This window comes from Morus notabilis, unplaced genomic scaffold (genome assembly GCF_000414095.1).
Source record: "Morus notabilis unplaced genomic scaffold, ASM41409v2 Scaffold689, whole genome shotgun sequence".
Taxonomy (NCBI): Eukaryota; Viridiplantae; Streptophyta; class Magnoliopsida; order Rosales; family Moraceae; genus Morus; species Morus notabilis.
Window position 1 is genome coordinate 358,445 of NW_010358342.1, and position 13,785 is coordinate 372,229.

General features: G+C 33.0%; 2 protein-coding genes across 2 annotated transcripts; one reads left to right on the forward strand and one right to left on the reverse strand.

Annotated features, from left to right (window-relative positions):
* Positions 1-6,225: 6,225 nt before the first annotated feature.
* On the reverse strand, positions 6,226-9,105 carry LOC21400470 (photosynthetic NDH subunit of lumenal location 5, chloroplastic). The gene is made up of 7 exons (XM_010092367.2): positions 8,867-9,105; positions 8,517-8,744; positions 7,903-8,053; positions 7,695-7,783; positions 7,322-7,376; positions 6,717-6,802; positions 6,226-6,574 (listed from the first exon to the last, which is right to left on the reverse strand). The coding sequence occupies exons 1-7, from the start codon at positions 8,888-8,890 to the stop codon at positions 6,422-6,424; spliced, it is 786 nt and encodes a 261-aa protein (XP_010090669.1). The 5' UTR covers positions 8,891-9,105; the 3' UTR covers positions 6,226-6,421.
* Positions 9,106-10,572: 1,467 nt separating this feature from the next.
* LOC21400471 (2-pyrone-4,6-dicarbaxylate hydrolase) lies at positions 10,573-13,627 on the forward strand. Its single transcript, XM_010092368.2, has 10 exons — positions 10,573-10,750; positions 10,847-10,918; positions 11,166-11,245; positions 11,396-11,495; positions 11,586-11,639; positions 12,033-12,110; positions 12,190-12,287; positions 12,366-12,423; positions 12,922-13,043; positions 13,161-13,627. The coding sequence occupies exons 1-10, from the start codon at positions 10,682-10,684 to the stop codon at positions 13,312-13,314; spliced, it is 885 nt and encodes a 294-aa protein (XP_010090670.2). The 5' UTR covers positions 10,573-10,681; the 3' UTR covers positions 13,315-13,627.
* The last annotated feature ends 158 nt before the right edge of the window (positions 13,628-13,785 follow it).

Consider the following 13,785-nt stretch of genomic DNA (forward strand, 5'->3'; position numbering starts at 1 on the left):
TCTGAGTAGGTAAGGTCACTATTATACAAAATGTATAACATTTTCACCCCCAACCCCACCTTTGTATAAAAGTGGCAACACCTGCATGTGTGGCGTGACTAATGTGCACACACCAAGAATTGTCACTACGCATAACTACTTTCATTTATTTGCCTCAAAAAGAAATTAAAGATGGCGACAAATTGTTGCACGTACGTTACATTCGCATACGTTATGATGAACATTTTGTTTTAGCAAAAAAAGAAAAAAAAAAGAGGAGTTTATTTTTCGTAGGGTGTAAAAAGATATTCTATTGATATTGCGCAATTCTAAATCATTAGATCCTTATTATATTTCATTTCATATGGATACGTTTTTTTTGTTCAAACACGGATACAATTTAATCTTATAGTTTTTTTATCTGGATTTAATCTTATAGTTTAGAACTACATAATATGGAGGAAGTATTTTTTTTTTTAAGTACCTTAGGCCAAAAATCCTAGAAAAATGCATGATAAAGCATGTAGATGATACGCTTCTTTTTTTTCTAAGAAATAATATATATATATATATATATATATTGAAAAGTCAATACAAACATCTATTCACACTTTTATAAGAGAAAAAAAGGTTGGTCATTAGAAGAGCGAAAAAAAAAAACACTGTCCACACGCGCCGTTTAACCAATGCACATTAAGGCATATATCTTGATTAGTTTGAATTAGTTCCTTCAAATTGAAATAAGTATATTTTATTTTTAATATGGTAGGTTTACCTATAATAAAACTATAACTAGAAGTAACTTATTAAAAAAAAAAAAAAAAACGGCAAGAACTTACTGTATGTAGAGAACTCTAAAAAAATAAAAATAAAAAATAAAAAAAATTGGAATCTTATCGTAGGACTTTTTAATTCTTGTTGGTTTCCACGCATATGATTAACGCAATTATTAAGGATGGTAGCCGAAAAGAAAGAGAAAAGAAAAAAAGGAGCAGAAAAAGTAAATTCGGAAGAAGATGGTGTAAATTGATGGGAGGGGGTTAAAACGTAACGATATGACATTGATGAGGGCAATGATTTTGTCATTAAAAAAGATTGACACCAATGTCCTTAAAATTGTGCAATTAAGCCCTTTCTGTCGAGATTGTCAAATTTATTACGGAAAAAGCCACGTGACATGCTTTTACGCTGAAAAGATGAAATTGTCCTCAAATGGATTAAACGCATGAATTACTCTGCTTTATTTATCTATTTGTTACTCTGCTTTGTGGCAGTGGAGAGGGGCTCGATCAGGCGACATGGGTAGGAGAGATATCTCGCAATGGGAACGACTATCATCTTGTCCTGTTTAGGTCAAAATCAACATGCCAAAACAAATGAGATTAGAATTTCATTCTCAATATGAGAAGGAAGAATGGCCACTTAGTGAGAATAAGAGGAGCAAATATGTGGTCAAGTTGAAGCAATCCCCTCCTCTAGTTTCGAGCTTGCATGCAAATATATATATATATATATATTGCTCTCAGAGAGATAAAAATGTTCTTCGTTTGATCTGTTTGTTCGGAGTTTTTTTATCTGGGTTTGAAGAGCAGCAAATATATATATTTTCTTCTCTCATAGAGAAAAGGCGATAGCCACTAATATATATGAGTTTATTGTTTGATTGATCTAGGTTTGCATTTATTATCTGGGTTTAGAGTTTTTTTCACCTTTTTATTTTATTTAATGGACGTTTGGTTCATAAATTCAGAATTATGATTCAGAATTATTCTCGTTTTACGTGTATTTTTTATAAGAAAAAAATATTATAGAGAATTATAAATAATGATTCAAAATCAAGTACGGATATCAGAAACAAATATGTCCTTAATTATTTTTTTATTAATTTGACTGGAAACCTAAAGTCAGCCTCCAAGAGTGTAATGATGATGTGTGTGCAGATCTTTTTTTTTTTTTTTCCTATTTAGAGAGTTTTTTAGATGACGTTTGGTTGATAGATTTAGAATTATAATTCAGAATTATTCTCAATTTACGTGTGTTTTTTGTGAGAAAAATACTGTAACGAACCATGAACTATGATCCGAACCATAATACAAATTCACCAACCAAACGCACTTTTAATCTTAGTTTTTGTTACATCATAAATTATTCTTATTTTACTAAAATACTCTTTTTATATTAAATCACATGCTTTGTACACGAGACATTTCGTAAAACATTAATAGACTTTAACAGAAAGACTTAGGTGATGTTTGGTAGAGAGATTCGTTTTCTGATTCGAATTATGATACGTGATTCGTTACAGTATTTTATCTCACAAAAAATACACGTAAATTAAAAATAATTAAAATCACATAGTTCTAATTTATGAATAAAACGGACTCTTAATTACATTATTTTAAAGACGTTAGGATTGTTTTGTCAATTTTTTTTTTTTCAAAAAGAGAATTGTTACCTAGTGCTAAATACCCAAAAAGATTCATGCAAGGGAAGAAGAGACATTTCAATTGAATTGAAAAGCCCCCAACCAAAAAAAAAAGAAAATATATGACCGACAGAATCTCAACGGGGTTGAGACTTGAGATTGAGAGTAGACTTTGGAGACTTTGGGCTTCGGGCCTTGAATGAAGAGAAAGCAAAGCGGCACCATTCCCCACATGTTCAGTCGCTGTCACTTACTCTCTTCCCCAACGCATGGTTCTCTTTCAGCCGCCACTGTGGGGCCCACTTGATGTCTCTTCTCGTGCTGGGACCCAATGGAGTGGTCCCCACAATTATTTTACCTGATTAAAAAAAATAAAAAAAAGAGATAAATATCTCCTAAGATTGGATGAGTCTACTTTTTTAATTAAAAATTATATTTATTAAAAGAGTATTAATTCAAAGTAAGTGATAAAATTTACATTGTACACTTTTAAGAGTAAATTTAATAATTTACTCTTAAAAAATGTGATCGGTAATATCCCCGCACTCTTAATTTTTAATTCTGCAACACTTGACAAATTATCGAGATCACTAATAAAATTTGGTCTATATTTTCATTAATTAGCATTTAAAGAGTTTAAAGTTACATCAACTCAAATCATATTTTGCAATTTGATAAGAGACGTAGTTGCAGCTTCACCGCAGAGAGTGAAAATCAAACCTAAATGATACGAGAGAGATCCTTAAGACCGTTTAGTTTATTGATTTAAATTTTTAATTTAAATTAAGATATAATTTTATGTGAGATTTTTTTATTATAATAAAAAAAATTAAATATAATTATTTATGAGAGTATTTTACTATAATAAAACTTAAATTATAAATTTAAATTGATAAAATGTACTGGACTTATCATTCACGTCCTAATTTGAACACACACTTGATTTTGCCAATCCAATCCAAAAAGGCCAAGTTGGGGTGTCTGTGACTGGTCCACCACAGTGCTCACGTGCTCAGAATCGCATCCAATCGAATCCTCCTCGTCCCACGTGCCATCTTCGCTTGGATTGTTGTGTTTCCGTTTCGAAGACCCAAGAGCCACTTACAAATACAAATTGTATTTGAATAATCTTAATAAATATTTTTTAAAAATATATGAATCAAGATTTTTATTATTTATTTTATATTTATAATTTTTTAATTAAATAATTATATTAATAAAATAATATTTATTAAGAGTAATAAATTTGTGCACTTATGAAGGTAAATTCTATAATTTTCTTTTGAAAATAGCGTTCAGAAATAATGTACTGCACTTACTTATCAATGTGATTTTTAGAAGAAATAGAAGTCTACCAAACTCAATTTGGGGAATTAACATACAACTTGCAATGTGTCTTCCACAGTTTCCATCATTTTTCTTTAAAAAGGCCGCTTAAGACAAATTATTATCCAATCTGATTAAGCAACTCAACGAATCACGTGAAATTTTTTAGTAAAAAGAGAGAATAATTGATGTGACGCGTGGTCTAGACGAGCGCTGAGCGCGTGAAAGTTTTACTTCTGAAGTCTATTACGGCGTTCCCACGTGTGACGGCTTTGGCGCGCAGACATATTTTCATTTAAGACAACTACCTAAAACGACGCCGTCACAGCCGCCAAGTCGGTAAAAAGGCGCCGTCACAGCCGCCAAGTCGGTAAAACGGTACGATTTTTTTATTATAATAAAAAAAATTAAATATAATTATTTATGAGAGTATTTTACTATAATAAAACTTAAATTATAAATTTAAATTGATAAAATGTACTGGACTTATCATTCACGTCCTAATTTGAACACACACTTGATTTTGCCAATCCAATCCAAAAAGGCCAAGTTGGGGTGTCTGTGACTGGTCCACCACAGTGCTCACGTGCTCAGAATCGCATCCAATCGAATCCTCCTCGTCCCACGTGCCATCTTCGCTTGGATTGTTGTGTTTCCGTTTCGAAGACCCAAGAGCCACTTACAAATACAAATTGTATTTGAATAATCTTAATAAATATTTTTTAAAAATATATGAATCAAGATTTTTATTATTTATTTTATATTTATAATTTTTTAATTAAATAATTATATTAATAAAATAATATTTATTAAGAGTAATAAATAAAAATTTAGATTAATATACACTCAAGAATAAATTCAATATTTTTTCTATTAAAATTTAAGGCCTTTTTTTTTGGGTCCGTTACAAATACCCTGGATATTGACAGATTAATAATTCTTTGGACCATATAAGAGATAATTGTCACAAGGAAGATGGGAAAGAGACCCTTGTTCGACTGCCGAAAATGATGTGAAGAAAAGGGAATATACTTTCAGAATCCATGTCCAGACTCAAGGGGATTTTCTTTAAGGTACGGTCCTCGAGAAACAACTGTGAGATTATGGTTATTTACACTACAAGGTGTCTTTTGTTTTGCTTACGATTAAACTAAGTCCATGATTCTTTAGTTCATAATTATAGATACGCTAATATTCAGGCATCATTCATTTCACCAATTTAAATTTTTAATTTTAATTTTATTACAGTTAACAGTTATAAAAAAAAAATCAAATCTAATTTTTTACTACAATTTAAAAGTCACATAAAATCATATTTTTATTGAATTTAAAATTCAAATCAACGAACTGAACGTGACCTTAAATTTTCTAACATACAATACATATGTTTTAATTAGATTTTTAAAATTTTATCAAAGTTCTCATATAAATTTCATTTTTTTTAAAAAAAAATTACATCTTTAAAAGGTCAAGCTACACCTTTTGGAACGAAAAACCTAAATACAATTTTTATTTATTTATTTATTTATCTAATTTATTTAATAATTAGATCAATATTTTATTATTAAAATAATAATATTTATTAATGAAAAATATTAAAATATCTGTTGAAACGGCATATATGTGTGTGTGTATATATATATATTTGATAAGCCAGCGTTCTTATATTTACACTCCACTGCGCTGAGTAGACGAGTGGAAAGTACGCTCCCCTAATAAAAATTTCCTTGGAGAAGTGCCTCATAGTTACTACTCCTTATCTTTTCGAGTAGGACGTACGGATAAATGCTTCCAGCCGAAATGTACGGATACATGTATTTACTCTCCATCAGTCTTTTACCTTCTAATATTTAAAACAAAAATCCTGTCCTTTACTAAAAAGATAAGATAAAATAATGCTTGTCGTGTTGTTTGCGTTAACGGTTCATGATATATCTTTTGCTTGGATAAAAAGGGTGTAATGGTGGTCACTTTGAGAAAATTTAAATAAATAACTTCTATAGAGAAAAAAAAAGCCTAATTTATACATGAAAATAGTACATGTAAATACTTCAAAATAGTTCCTAGCCTAATTTACAACTAGAACCGTTTAGTTTATAAATTAAAACTAGAACCGTTTAGTTTATAAATTAAAATCATGAGATTAAAATTATTCTTGATTTACGTATATTTTTTATGAGATAAAATACTGTAATGAATCATAAATCATAATTCGAATCAGAGAATGAATTTCTAACCAAACGAGCTTAATTTCAGCAAGATTTCCTTTTTTTTTTTTTTCCTTTAAGACAAAATTCAAGATCGCTTAGAGGTGTAAACGGGCCAGCCCTATACCATAGTGGGCCTCATATTAAGTGGGCTGAGCCGGTTCCCGGGCCAATTTATAGCCGCACTACCCTGCATGTCAGCATGTGATATCATTCATCATTTGAAGCATATTCATCTTTCTTATTTTATTTTGTTTTATTTTCATTTTTTGGGGGACACTCGAGACATCCTCAGCATATACTTAACTGAAAACTCCTTGTTCTTTGTCTACAACATCATTTAGGAATACAGATCAAAACAGAAAAATTTGGCGTTTTGTCAATGCAGGACGCCAAAACAAAATGCTCTCTAATGGATAGAGTAGACTAGTCCGAAGCCCCAAAAAGGAGCAGATAACTTAGTAAAACTGACAAGGTTTCTAGATCAGGCCACCGGAAGCTCACCGCAATCACTGATAGTCACCTTCTTTCTAGGACGATCTCCACGGTCCGTCTCTTGTGACTCAATCAGCCGAACTACATCCATTCCTTCCAAAACTTGTCCAAAAACAACATGCCTTTGGTCCAGCCACGGTGTCTGCCGTTCACAACACAATAACATCACTCATGTCTTGAGCCAAAAAAGCCATAAGGAAAACACGTATAGTATTTGTTTCATTATCATTTTCCCAGCCAACTTACAACTGCAACAAAAAATGAGTATTAGATTTTGACTATACCTTCACTGTGCATATAAAGAACTGACTTCCGTTGGTATTGGGGCCAGCATTTGCCATGCTAAGAGCTCCAGGTCCAGTATGAACCACTGCAACATGAAATAAAGAAAAATAATAATTAAGAAACAAAAAGCGACATGTAAAAAAAAAAGTATATCTGAAAGCACCTATTCACAGAACACAAAATAACTTATTTTATCAGCAACATAGTAGATGAAAGGATTCTGGACATTTTAATCATTCCTATATTCCTGATTTACTCTAGCAAGATAATATCCAGCATAGGTACTTATCTAGTGAGTCGCATTACCAACTTGTTGCAAGAGAATTATGAGAAACTAAGGCCTTGTTTGCCTGGAGGGGTAAGTGGAAGGATATTTGGTCTGGTCGGAGAGATTACATAAGGGAATGCATTGGCTTGAGAAATTCAAAAACCTCACTACAACTGGAACTCTAATCCTTCTAAAGTTGGAAGGATTGGAGAGGGAAACCGTACCAAGTTCTCCCTTTCCTCTCTATTTTCCTGAATTAGGTTTATACATCTTTCTTTCCTTCATATTTTTTTTCCCTTCTAACCAAAAGCACAGACTAAGTGAGGAGTAACTTACACTTGAAGTTCTCGTCTTTGAACGTGCGACCGTATATACTTTTACCTCCAGTTCCCTGCAATAAATTCCAGCATCAAGAATTAGTAAACCAATCAATTTGACCCTGAAAGCTTTTCCAACCTCATCCGTGCCAACATTTGAATCTTCTAGTGCATGATGGAAGAAATGCATATATATATATATATATATATATATATATCTGTTACATCTCCCACGCTACGGCCAAGCTAACTCCCAGATGAAAATCGTTCAACTTCAAATAAATTATTCACATTACAACACACATCAATCTTAAATGTGAAGTGAACAAATATTGCAATGCACAAAGTATAGACCAAAAAAAGGAGCCTATAAGCATGAGAAGAGCACTCACGTTCCCTTTGTCGAAGTCGCCTCCTTGAATCATGAAATCCTTAATTACGCGGTGGAATGTTGAGCCCTTGTACCCAAAGCCTTTCTCACCTGACAAAAAAAAAGCACAATTTAGGTCAAATCAAAGCAAGTTTTCAAAAAGTAATACAACAAATCAACACAGCTGAAATAATAACCGATATGCAGAAAACAAGTCCCAGAACAAAAACCTGTGCAAAGGGCACGGAAGTTCTCAGCCGTTTGGGGCACATCATCCCCATATAATCCAATCACAATCCTCCCAGCAAGCTTGCCCACCGGATTCCCGATGCTTATGTCGAAATACACCTTGTTGGTCACTTTTGATTGTAAAGGTGCTACCTAAAATTGACCCCAAAATAAAAGATGAACAAAACAATTAAGACAAAGCTTCAAACTTACAAAATATTTCTCACTAATCCCGATTTCCCAATTCCACAATAGAACAAGTCTCACAGCAAATAAACTCCAATAATTATTCAAGTTCATACTTAGCTTTTTCCCTCGTGATTTTAACAATATCCAAACACTATTGCAACTTAAGCAGCAAGGAAAAAGATAACTAACCACAGAACTAGCACAGATATATATGTATATATATAAAAGTTGAATCTTCAAACTTGTGAAATTTCCCAATAATCCTAAAATCTGAATTCCACAATTCAACAACTCTGACGGAGTCACAACAAATGAAACCTTCTAATTACGTAACATTACATTGCTTACACTTTCTTCTTTATTTTCCTCCTCATTTTCACAACATCCAAACAGATTGGGAAAAAGAAAAGGAGAAAAGAAAACTAACCTCAGCAGTAGCCCGGATAGAGCTAAAAGGACGAGGTTTTGTCCGAGAAGAGTGGAGATTGGACGAGGATGTCAGAGGAAAGAGACGCGAAGAGGACCCAGTGAGGAAGTCAGACGACATCGTTAGATTCGAGGGCACCAATGAAACCCTCCAGAGCCTGCTTGAACTGCAAGAGGCTGTGGAGCTGAAACCTCCGATCTGCGAAACGTTTCGCGACCCGACATTCGACTGCACAAAAGATAAGATTAAAAACCAAAAAAATAAAAATAAAAATAAAAATTGAAAATAAAAAAGAGAAAAAAAATCAAAACTTTCGGGAGTAGGGTTTGTGGTAGAACAGAGGAGATTACCAGGGCTGAGAAAGGAGCGGCCATTGATGGACGGAGAAGAAGGATTTTTGAGAAAGCGATTCTAGTACTGAGGCTGTTGTTAATTGTTATAAACTTTATAGATGATGATGAGAGAAAGGGGTTTTCGGTTGGGGTAATATGGTCTTTTCACCTCTTTTACTTTGTTAGAACTTTTAGAAGCGATGTGATCAAGGTACAGTCGTCAGTCGCATAGTACAGCAGTTGAAGTGCAAGTTACAACTGTGAAGTGAAGAGTGATTAGAAAAAACTTGTTTGATGATTTTTTTCTAAATGACAATTTTATCCTCCTGTTTCTCTGCAGATAAAATATCCACACCGGCCATATTCCTAGTTTGTCTCCATTTGAAAAAGTAAATTATTATTATTATTTTTTTAAACTGAGAATATTATGTATTTGTATTCTGTATTTTTTAATCACCAATGACAAATGATTTTTTATAATGAAAAATGTTAATTTAGCTCTTTTAAATTTCGGTTTGTATCACGTTGATACCTCGTGAGTTAATTTAGGTGACGTTTATGATATGAATTGATGAAATTGTCTTTTGTATTCCAATCTTTTTTTCAAGATAATCAAGTAATTCATTTCTATCATTGTCGTAGCTAATTTATTTTCTCTTCGTTTCGTTTTTACATTCATTATGTCTTTTGCTACATTGTCGTTTTATCGTATGTTGTTGCACTTGTTTCCCTTCTATTCGTTTTGTTTTTGTCGTTGACTCCTCTTGATTGTCGTTTTCTCCTTTGCCGCAGTTAACTTTTTTCATCGTTTAGCAGTTTGCATTGTCGTTTCTTATTATTATTATTTTCTGATAATGATGTTGTTATCTTATTTGCTGTTAATAATTGTTGTTCGGTACATATAGGGGTTGTTGTTTTACCGTTTTTGAGTTCGGTGATTTGAGTGTAGATTTTGAGTTGAATTTGAATTATAACTTGAGTTTGTGTTTGATTGTGTACATTTAAGTTATGGTTTAAGATAAAAATCTTTTTGAGTTTGTGTTTGAGTGAGTCAAAACTTGAATTTGTATTTAGATAATATTTTAATAAAAACTCAATGCTGATGGAAAATTTTAATAGGGTATATGGGTGAGATTTTATTTGTCTTTTCGTTATCAATGCATAGAAAAAAAATCATCTCAATCAGAATTAAAACGAAAAAGTTATAGCATTTTTAAGAACATAAAAAACACTGTTCATTAATTTGAGTTCGAGTTTCCGAACTCGAGTTGAATGGGAAACTTGAACTCAAGTTTTAGTCCCAAACTTGAGTTTAAACTCGAGTTTAAACTTAAAAGAACATCAACTTAAATAAAGTTATAACTCAAGTTGTTTTTTTTTTAAATTTTTAACGCCCCATAGTTGTTTTATCATCCTCTAATTCGTGTACCTTCTTTCTCAGCTTGTCGATGTCGTTAGGAATTTATTGTCGTTTTCATATTGCCCATCTTTTTTTGGTCGTTTCTCTTTATATATCTGTCACTATTCCGAGCTTGACGACATTTTCATTTATTGTCGTTTTCTTGCTTGGCGCCGTTTCTATTTTGTCCTCTCCTGTCACTTTCCTACTTTCTACATTATCATTGTCGTTTACTCCAATTATGTGCCGCACGTAATTCTGTTACTTCTTTACTGTACAGTCCACGTTTATTCCATATCCATATTTACAAAATACAAATGGCAGAGAAGCTGAGGTTGCTGCTGTCAGTTCCACTTCTTCCTCGCCATTCTCATCGTTCGCGCCCATTTGCGTCGTTTTGGAGAAAATCCCATTTCAGGTCATCTTCAGCAAGAATGGCTTCTTCTCTATCTGATCCCAAAATCATCGATTCCCATTTACATGTTTGGGCGTCTCCTGAAGAAGTAAGCAAAACCCACAAATAATTATCAATTTTTTCCTTTTCTTTTTCCCTCCTATGGCTAAAATGATCTTTCACCCTGTTTTGATTTTGGTAACAGGCGGCAGATAAATTCCCTTACCTTCCGGGAAATGAACCCACTTTACCTGGGAATGTCGATTTCTTGCTCAAGGTATCACCTTTCCTTTTCATCATTATTAGTTTGGTTACTCCTTTTTTTTTTTTTTTTTTTTTTTTTTTTTTTTGTTTTTTCCTTTTTTTTTTTTTTTTTTTTTTTTTTTTTTTGAGTGTATGACTTTTGTTATTGTTTTTGACAAACGCTTAACAGAAAAATGTGCCAATTCTTGTTATTTACTATTTTCTGTTCTGCTTTTAGTGATTGTTTTTCCTTACTCTGTGTGTGTGTGTGTATTTGACAGTGCATGGGAGAAGCAGATGTTGATGGTGCACTGATAGTGCAGCCCATTAATCACAAGTTCGACCATTCTCTAGTGACAAGGTCAGATAATATGTATATCATTACTCTTGATGTTCATTTCAAAATACTACCCCTTCAATTTTCATTATTTTTTTTATGTAAAAAAATTTTGGATTTTGAAAGACTGCAAAGCAAATAACATTTTTTTTTTTTTTGTTTTCCTTTCAACAGTGTGCTGAAGAGGTACCCATCCAAATTTGTGGGATGTTGTCTTGCTGATCCATCTGAGGATGGAAGTGGGGTTAAGCAGCTTGAACGCCTTGTTTCAGAGGTTTCTAGAAATCTCAGATAATCAACTAACTAGCGCAGTGTTTATGTCTTCGACAAATTATGAGCTTTACAGAATACTCTTTGATGCTAGGATGGTTACCAAGCTGTTCGCTTTAATCCATATTTATGGCCATCTGGTCAGAAGGTATTAATTAGCCTTTTAATCTGATGTGAGCTTATAACCTTTGTCTTCAATGATAAGATGATCTGTGGGAACTCTTTACATGCTTACGCGTTAGAAAAAAGTTGAGAGCTTCTTTTCTTCGATTTAAGCAAGGAAGATGTTTTTTTTACCATTTGCTTGTTTTTAACATTCATTAAACTGGTAAAGGGTGACTTCACTTTAAAGAATGTACTACTGTAATTTAATTATTCTTGTTGACACTGAAAATTTCCTGAAAATTCCATGAAAATCCATTAGATTCATCTCAAAGCAAGGGAGGGCGAGATAATCCTCATCTGCATCACTTTGACCGTTATTATGTTTCAGGGTTATTCTTTGTTTTTTTCTTGAAATAATGGTGGCGGGTTTGTGCAGATGACAAACGAAGTTGGAAAGGCATTGTTCTCGAAGGCAGGAGAGCTTGGAATCCCAGTGGGTTTCATGTGTATGAAGGTATCATTTTGCCTTGTTAATAGTGTGTACATATATTATATCTAGATTAAAACTGTAGCTTTAAAGGGACATTTTTCAGGGTCTCAGTCTTCATATTTCAGAAATAGAGGAACTGTGCACAGAATTTCCACGGACGGTTGTGTTGCTTGATCATTTGGCTTTCTGCAAACCACCAACGTGAGCTTTCCTTCTGTTATATTCTTTCGTGACCAGCATATCCCTACTATTGTCACTACTTAAGATGTTGTCTTGCAGGAATGATGAAGAGAGTAAAGCTTTCCCTCAGCTTTTAAACCTATCCAGATTCCCACAGGTAAAAATGACATAAATACCTTTTAACTATTCCTTTTTGTTGTATGCTAGCCCTTCTCACCCTTAGTGGAGAACACTAAAACTTAATTGGATTTCAGGAGAACTTCTGGCGTAACTGGTTAAACCTCTGGATTCTAATGCTTTCGTTGGAACTTCAGTTTTATTTATTTATGTATTTTAGTAAACTTGGGGTAATGGGATTCGAAACCCTAGACCTCAACATTGGAGATAGGCATGGAATTATCATTAGGCCAAGCCTACAACCACCATTACATCATTTACCTCAAAAGTTTTATCTTCTTATTTTGTTTCGCAAGTACTGAGTGAGGATTACCTATAACAATCAGATGATAAAGAGGTTATCAATAACGACTTGGTCATAACTTCATAACTTTATCGCGCTTTACGCAATTGTTTTGTGACTTGTAGCCTGATCAATGTGTTTGTTGGTTGAATTGGATTCATGATGTGAAATCCATATCAATATTCAACTCCACAGGTATATGTAAAATTCAGTGCCCTTTTCAGGGTATCAAGGAAACCATTCCCATATGAGGATTTATCCCACTCCTTGTCCCAAGTTGTTCACACATTTGGTGCTAACCGCGTCATGTGGGGCACGTAAGCGAACGTTCTTGTTTTCTGTTACAAATTATACCAACAATTTGAGGGGAAAGAAGATAAAATTAAGAAACATTAAATGGAATAACCATATTGTTTTGAATGAATTTGGTGCAGTGACTTCCCATATGTTGTTCCTGAATGTGGTTATAAAGAAGCCAAAGAAGCTGCTTCTCTTATTGCCAATCAAGTGCCTTTATCAGCTTCAGAGTTGGATTGGATCATGGGAAGAACGGTTCTGGAGCTTTTCCCGGGTAAATGGCGTGGATGAGCAATGTTGTTGACCAACTATTATTTTCTTTAAACAAGCCAAAAAAAATAAAAAATAATAAAAAAAATTATTATTTTCTTTTGCCGGAGCCTGGAGATTAGTAATTTGTGCTGTTGGTTGTATATTATATTGTTCCTTTTTTAAAAAAAAGAAAATGCTGTATTTCTCTAGAGAGAGAGAGAGAGATTTAGGTGAATGCCACTTATTTGCGGATTTAATAGAAAAGTATGGCGGATGCGGGAATATAAGATTACCAAGCTAAATTTATGATGGATGAACATCACCTTCTATTTGCCCGTGCATCATTTACTGATTGTTTTTTGGGGTTTTTTTTTTTCCTTCTAAAATACAAGTTTTGGTTTTTATTTATTTATTTTTCAAATAAGCTTCGCTACAAAGAAGAGGTTTCAAAAAACAAAAAAAAAAAAAAAACAAAAAAAAAAAAACAAAAAACAAAAACAAAGAGATCTA

Coding starts and splice junctions, on each gene's coding strand:
- LOC21400471 (XM_010092368.2), top strand. CDS start 10,682: ATGGCTTCTTCTCTATCTGATCCCAAAATCATCGATTCCCATTTACAT. Junction 11,246..11,395: donor GACCATTCTCTAGTGACAAG/GTCAGATAATAT, acceptor TCCTTTCAACAG/TGTGCTGAAGAGGTACCCAT. Junction 12,424..12,921: donor ACCTATCCAGATTCCCACAG/GTAAAAATGACA, acceptor TCAACTCCACAG/GTATATGTAAAATTCAGTGC.
- LOC21400470 (XM_010092367.2), bottom strand. CDS start 8,890: ATGGCCGCTCCTTTCTCAGCCCTG. Junction 8,745..8,866: donor CCGCTCCTTTCTCAGCCCTG/GTAATCTCCTCT, acceptor TCTTTTGTGCAG/TCGAATGTCGGGTCGCGAAA. Junction 8,054..8,516: donor CTATCCGGGCTACTGCTGAG/GTTAGTTTTCTT, acceptor GGTCAATTTTAG/GTAGCACCTTTACAATCAAA.